At 50.1% G+C, this 7,465-nt stretch overlaps 1 protein-coding gene across 2 annotated transcripts in view; it reads left to right on the top strand.

Moving 5' to 3' along the window:
* Positions 1-2,894: 2,894 nt before the first annotated feature.
* The window catches only part of Asb18 (ankyrin repeat and SOCS box containing 18), a 57,701-nt gene continuing 53,130 nt past the window's right edge, over positions 2,895-7,465 (top strand). For both annotated transcript variants that reach the window (XM_021650406.2, XM_021650405.2), the window contains exon 1: positions 2,895-3,178. In XM_021650406.2, coding sequence (XP_021506081.1) covers positions 2,974-3,178 — 205 coding nt within the window. In that variant the 5' untranslated portion in view covers positions 2,895-2,973. The remainder of the gene's footprint in view (positions 3,179-7,465) is intronic.

Genomic DNA, 7,465 nt, shown 5'->3' with positions numbered 1-7,465 from the left:
ATGAGTTCAAGGCCACCCCGGGCTACCCTGCCAATGAGAGCTGAAGGAGTGGAGTAGGTGGATGAAATCCAGATGTTTGTGCTGGAGAACAAACACATCCTCATCTCCATCTGGGCACCTCCAAAGTAAATGACTGACCTCATCGAGACAAAACCTCCTGGCAGACTCACCAGAAACATCTCACCTGCCTGGGTGGTGTCAGGGCCCACCAAAACCCAGAGAAAACTAAGTGTCCCCCTCCCTCATCGCACAAAGCGCTGCCGTGGAAACGGCCCTGTCACCCGATAGATCGATGGGGCAAGCCAGTCCTGTCACAGAACAGTGAACATGATCACCCTAAAGCCTGGGTTGAAACTGTTGCCCTTGGAAAGGAGCCAGGGTCACAACTAGAAAGAATGAGAGATTTTCAGGCAGATTGAAAAGTCCCTGGCTCCTCCACCTCTCAATTAGAGAAGCCAGTAGATTCGCTGCTAGAAGGATCAACTAGATTCAATTAGAGAAGCCAGTAGATTCACCGCTAGAAGGATCAAGTAGATCCTTTTTTGTTGCTATAATAAACTACCAGCAGCAGGCAACTTTACAAAAAAGAACGGTTCCTTGTGTCTCAAGGTTCTAGAGGTACAAGGTCAAAGTGATGGCCTTCTTGCTCACAGAGTCCCAAGGTGGTGTGGCCATTCTGTGGCAAGAGGCAGGGAGCATTGTGCTTGTGTCTCTCTCTCCCTCTTACAGTGCCACCAAGACTCAGTCATGGGGCCTGTGCTCTAATGACTTCCATCCTAATCACTCTCCAAAAGCCCCACCTGGAGCTGAGCACCATGGCTCACACCTGTAACCCTATCACTGGAGAGACTGAGGCAGGAAGACAGCAAGTGTCAACCAGACTGGACTATACAGGGAGAGCTTTGCCACAGTCCTTCCAACATCCCAGAACTGTCTAGAGTCAATCGTAAATGCAGACAAAGGCCTGAGGAGATGGCTTAGCCAGTGCAGGGCCTGACGTGCAAGCTTGCGGATGGGCGTTCTGCAGCACCCGTATAAAGCTGGACATGCTGAAGAACCGTTACAAGCCCAGCACGGGGCACTGGAGATGACGGGGACAGGGCTTTCCTGTCCAGGCCAGATGGAGCCGTGGGATTCAGCATCAGTGAAAGGCCCTGTCCCAGTAAATAAGGTAGAACCAGTTTAAAAAATTAAGGTACCTGATGTTTATCTCTGACCTACAGACACACACACACACACACACACACACACACACAAACACACACACCCTCCTGTGCATGCATATCCACAGTACACAGGCACCTTCAAAGTCAGTGCTCCACCTCATCAAGGCAAAAACTCACAAATGTGTGCATACGCCATACACATACAAAGAGGAAAGAGAAAAACAAGTCGGTTCCCCTCAAATATGGGGCTTTTGTCTCCACCAGCAATTGTTTAAAAGTTAAAACAAACAAACAAACAAACATGGATGCTTCGCCTAGTCAGAGGAAGCCAGGATCTACCTGCCATGACCTCCTTATGTACTGTCAACCTTCCAAAGACAACTGCTGAAAGAGAAGACGAAATCCATGGTTTCTAAGGACTAAGTGGGGGGAGGGGAGGGGGGACTGACTCTGTCCTCATATCATGGGGGGATGGGGTGGGAGACAGGGAAAGTTCATCCAAGAAAGACAGAAACGTTCATGCTGGAATAAAGAAACTCATGTTGCCTTAAATATAATTTGTGTTAGTTACATTTCGAGTCCTAATTTATACATCACGGGCTTGATAAAGGGTTATATTATAACAAAATTAGCCGGGACCATTAGCATAGTGTATGCGGCGCTGATTAGCCACCGAGCAGATCGCTGGGTAATTAAGATCGGCGAGGGCCATATTTTGAGACATTGTCATCCTATTACCCGCCTAACAAGTGCTGTGCCCTCGCCTCCCTTCTGATTTGGGCTTGCACAATGCCACTGTGCCTCTGTACACTCCCGCCCCTCGCCCACCCGTCCCTGTGGCCGCTCCCCAACCTCAGAGCAAATCACCCAGCATGCGGGAAGACCTGGGTTCCAGCCCCACATAAAACTGAATATGGGGGCCTATGGCTGTCATCCCAGCAATCAGGAGGAGGAGGCAGGGGGAGCAGGAGTTCAAGGTTGCACCCAACTGCAGGGTGAGTTGAGGCCCTCCTGGATGGTATGATGGATGCAAATCGATCAGCAAGTAAGTGATAAAGAATATCAGCACAGCAGAAGGTCCAAGACCGGGTCAGGTAGATTTCTTTAGCCTCAGTTTTGAGAAAGGAAACAGTCAACAATACGACTGTCATCTCTGCACTCTGGAGGCTGAGGCAGGAGGATGGCTGGTTCAAGTCCAGCTCAAGCTACACAGCCCGGTGGTTTCAATGAAAAACGTCTCCTCAGAGGCCCACTTGTTTTAACACGTGTACCCCAGTTGGCAGTGCTTCTTTAGGAGATTCTGGAGCCTCACTGGAGGAAGTGAGTCATGGGGGCTGGCCTCGAGGTCTTTTAGCATAACCCCACTTCCTGTCTGCTCAGTGCTTCATGGCTGGGGAAGGGATGTGACCAGCTGCCTCACACCCCCGTCACCGTGGTGACCGTGCCTTCCCTGTGGTGATGGACTGTAGCCCCTCCAACTGTGAGCCAAAATTAGCTCTCCCTTATGTTGCTCCCTGGCAGGTATTTGATCACAGCAATGAGAAAGGTAACTGACTCAACAAAGTCACCTTCAGAGTTTCCCTCTAAAGAGATTTTCTTCTTCTCCACTGCCCATCTCTCCAGCAGCCTGCACAAGGGCCGCAGGAAGAGGACGCCTCAGGCTTGCAGGCAAGACGGGCCCTCCCCACTGAGAGTAACCCAGCCCGGTTCTATTTATAGCCACCCACTCTGCTCTGGGGAACAGGACTAACTTTAGACATGCATTAGAGGGAGAGAAGAAGGCCGGCCCCCACACAGGGACACCACAATGTCCAGCTGGGACTCGCCACCAGATTACCCCCTCAGCTCAGACTTAGTGAGGAGATTAAAGTCTGCCCTGGCCACTGGGGACAAGGACACTGTGCAGGAACTGATCTGCACTGAGGTGAGGCCCGTGGATGCCGTGATAGAGCTGGCCAACGACAACTGGATGAAGGAGCCTTCAGCCCAGCTGCCCACAGGCGCGCTGCTAGGTAACCACGGGGAGGCCACAGGCCAGTTTAATGCATGCTGGGGGCTGCCCTGAGAGAAAGGGTAGGGGTTCAAACCTGTTTGCATCCTTGATATCCATTTCTCATATGTGTTAAACCAAGTAACAAATGGAGAGACTCTCCAAGACAGTAAGTGTACTGGCAGGTAGACACATGATGGGCAGCGGTTTCAGAGTGTGTTCAAAGATGGGTGGCAAGAGGAAGCTGTAAAGATGGTGTCTTAGTCTGGTTTCTATTGCTGTGAAGAGACACCATGACCACGGCAACTCTTCTAAAGGAAGTTTCAGAGGTTTAGTCCATTATCATCATGGCGAGAAACATGGCAGCATGCAGGCAGACATGGTGCTGGAGAGGTAGCTGAGAGATCTACATCCGGATCCACAGGCAGCAGGAGGAGACAGCAAGACACTGGGCCTGGCTTGAGCATCTGAAACCGCAAAGCCCACCCCTAGTGACACACTTCCTCCAACAAGGCCACACCTCCTAATAGCGCCACTCCCTGTGCGCCTATAGGGCCCAGACAGGAGAACTAGGTAAGACAAACTCTGCAAAGATCAAGAGTAAGGCTGCAGGTGTCACCGGGTGGGAGAGTGCCTGCCTAGCACGCCCAGGACTCTGGGATCCTTCCCCTCAATGTCAGAATAAATATATAAGTCACCATGGCCGATCTGTTTGCATTGGACAGGCAGCCACGGGACAGACAGATATCCCTACACAGAAACACTTTCTATGTCAGGTCTTGGTGGCCTTTGTTCTGGCAGTTTCTGTAACTTCTAGTCACAGGCGTAAATGAGAGGTGCTCCCTCTCCCCCAGTTTTGGCTGCAGTGGTGTACTGTTCCTAGGGTTGGGCACAGTGACTTCATCTTCAGCAATGCTTACATACATGCCTATGGCGTGTACTGAAGACATGCATGTGTTGCCTCGGCTCATCTCCAGCATCATAAAAAAATAATCGAGAGAAAAGCAGAGTTTCTGCTCTGCCTCAGGACAGGCTGTTCTCGGGGCCATCTCTCTCCTGCTCTATCCACTTGTGGCTATAAATCTCACAGACCCACTGCTCTATCAAAGGGGCCATTTGATAGTCTTTTTGTTCATATCCAAAAAGATCGGCAGTAGGGGCTGGAGAGATGGCTCAGTGGTTAAGAGCATGCAGTGCTCTTGCAGAAGACCCAAGTTGGGTTTCCAGCATTCAAGTCAGACAGCTCACAGCTGCCTAGAACTCCAGTCCCGGAGGTAATATGGCCCCCTCTCCTGGCCTCTGCCGGCACTGCACACACATGCACAAACAAATGTGTGCCTGCACACATTTTTATCAGTTTAATTTACTGTACACATACATACATAATTCAAAATAAAATAACCCCATGTACCTACATGTGTTTTTTTAACCCATCACATATGGAGATTAACCACGACCTTTAAACCAAATGCCTGGGGAAGAAAGTCTTCATACTACTGTTCTTAAAAATAATGCTGTAATCTAAGTCTTCGATGCCGTCTGTATGCTTTCATTCTTATACAGCACTCTTCTTCATAGAAGTTCCAGGGACCCATGAGAATAGTACCTGAATATAAAATTTTCTTGGGATGTGTTTCCAAAATCCAAAAGGAAGTAAGGAAACACGTTTTGCCATGGCCATTACCAGCATGCGAATTGCCAGTTTTGAGAATTCATATCGAAACTGCCACTTTAATAAAGGTGCGCTGACAAGTCTTCCCTGCCTGGTAGGCCATTCGTGTGCATGTATGCGTGCATTCATGTGTGTCTGTCTGTATGTGTTCACATAGATGCATATGTGGATGGGGGTACATGTGTAAGAAGGAGGGTACACGTATGTGAGGAGTGAGCATGCACATATGTACATGTGCCCGGGGAGATGCAGAGGTCAGCCTGAGGTATTGTTCCTCAGGCTGTGTCTGCCTTGTGTTTTGAGGCAGGGCCTCTCCCTGGCCTGGAGCTCACTGTGTATGCTGAGCTGGCAGCCAGGGAGCCCAGGGATCCACCCACCTCGGCCAATCCCAGGTGTCATATCCAGCATTTCTGTGTGGGCTCTGGGGACTGAACCTGGGACCTCATGATTGCAAGGCAAGCACTTTACCAGCTGAGCCATCTCCCCGGCCCTTAGCTATCCTTTCTCTTCTCACCAGATGAAGGATTTTGTTTTTGCTTGTAGCGCTCTTCATTGTGCTACAAGTCTGTGTGAACCCATAGCCGATTGTCTCCTGTCCCCTTGAATCCTTCTGGTCATTGTCACGTCACATAACAGAGACATGATCTCCTGGTCACATTTGCGGCAAGGTGAGCTCTGATTGAAATCAGCTGTTTTCTGCAGGCCAGGTATGTCTCTGTGGTGCTGGTCCTGAGCCCTGAGATACATCCCTTAGTCAGACCCTCAACAGATGAGCATCCGTGTGCTTACATGACACTACACACTCGTGCACACACGAGTACATGAGTGCACCAGTATGAGGACCATGCACAGGCCATTGCTGCCAGGGAACAACTCTGAATTCATGAGAGGTGGACGTCCAAGGTTGGAAGCTCTGGGGATCCATCCCCATGCCTGCGGCTGGAGCATCCTTCCGAGGCCGACATCCCCTGCGGTGTGTGAACTGCGTTTAGAGGGGTGCTTCTTAATCCTCACATCTGGGCTCCCCAAGCACTTGAGCCGTGACCTTCAGCTTAGCACATCTGTCCAGGAGCCAGATGGGAGAATTGAAGGAAGAGGTCTGGGCCTTTTCAGGTGGCAGGTGGCGATGTGATTGGTGATTGGTGCTCCACCCCTCACCACTCTGCACTCTGCCTTGAGGCTGATGGTCATGAACTGCCTACCTCTTCCTTGACCTCTGACTCCTGTTCAGAATGTGCTAGAAAGGGAAGAGCTAGGTCACTGTTTCTGTCTGCAGTCTTTCTGCACATGCCCAGCTCCTACTCATAGCTCCCACCTCCTCACGGGTTTTCCTTAACCTGCTGCCCTCCTCGCAGCCTGCGGTCATGCCACCTGCCACCAGCTGAACGGAGGAAGTGTCCTTTTTGCACATCTCTCGCTAACACATCCCCGTGGTTAATATCTGGATATGGAAAGCCCCTCTTTAAAAAGTCACCTCTTTCCCACGTTGCTAATTTCATTGCAAAGTCTTTCCTGTCTGGTGACTCTGCACCATTCTTGGAACTACAAAAATTTGTTAGAGAAGTTTTATTCCTTCCACTGCGAGTCTGTTGGTTACAGAATCTTATACCCAGACTTCTCCCTGGTGGATATGTGACAGCGTAGGGGGACGAAGAAGACTCTCAGAGTCAAATCTGGTTCAGCTGCCGCCGCATACTGTGGGAGCCACGAACGGTGCTTTTCTGTGTGTGGCTGGTGTTTCTCGGTGCTGCGGAGGCCATGGGAATGGTCCTCAGGTTTCCCAGAGGAGCTCCAGGACAGGCTGAACTCGGACCTGCTCCTTGCTCTGCTCTCAGAGATACTGACATCCTAAAGGCTCACAGTGGTCCAGAATTGAAGTTGGTGTGTTTTTAATTTTTTCTTATATGAACTTTGACCCATGAAACTACTGAGTTTTAGGCATCCTTTGGGACCCACTGCCTTAGGTCATGGGTGTCCCTTCATTCTCCGGGCTACTCTGAAACCATCCTCCCAGAGGTTCCCCGTGATGGCCTGAAATGGTATAGGCTCCTCTCCTCAGATGTGGGGATGAATGCTCTCTTCCTAAAAGTGACGGTGAGTCCTCAACTAACATTCCAGAAAAAACAAAACTTAGTGGGATTAAAATGCACGTGGTCTTTGGGATTCCTGAAAAGTGGTCACTGTACCATATATAACACAAGATCATGTGTACACTGTATAGAATTCAGGAATGTGGAGGACGGGGAACATACAGGGATAGGGGTAGGAGAGGGGTAGAGGAAAACAAGAGCCAAGTGGGCAAAACCATTCTGAATAGAGAAGAGGCCTCCATCCCAAGAACAACCACAGTGGATGGAGCTCAAGGCATGGTTCAAAAGAGGGTGTAGAGGGAAAACTGAAGAGAGACACGCTCATTGTGAGCTTGCTGGCCTGTGGAGCTGCTTCTCCACTAAATCATATACATATCCATTCCCATAGACAGAGAGAGACAGAGAGAGAGCACAGCTGAGAATGTGATGGAAATAAACCCATCTGGTACTCATGTACCCCTTGTTACAGACTGACGAACCAGGAAACCCGGCTGTGGCAGAAGACAGAGCCATCATCCCCTGAGGGGTCATCAGGAGGGAAAACGCT

Source organism: Meriones unguiculatus, chromosome 15 (assembly GCF_030254825.1).
Source record: "Meriones unguiculatus strain TT.TT164.6M chromosome 15, Bangor_MerUng_6.1, whole genome shotgun sequence".
Taxonomy (NCBI): domain Eukaryota; kingdom Metazoa; phylum Chordata; class Mammalia; order Rodentia; family Muridae; genus Meriones; species Meriones unguiculatus.
This window is presented reverse-complemented; position numbering and strand designations above follow the sequence as displayed.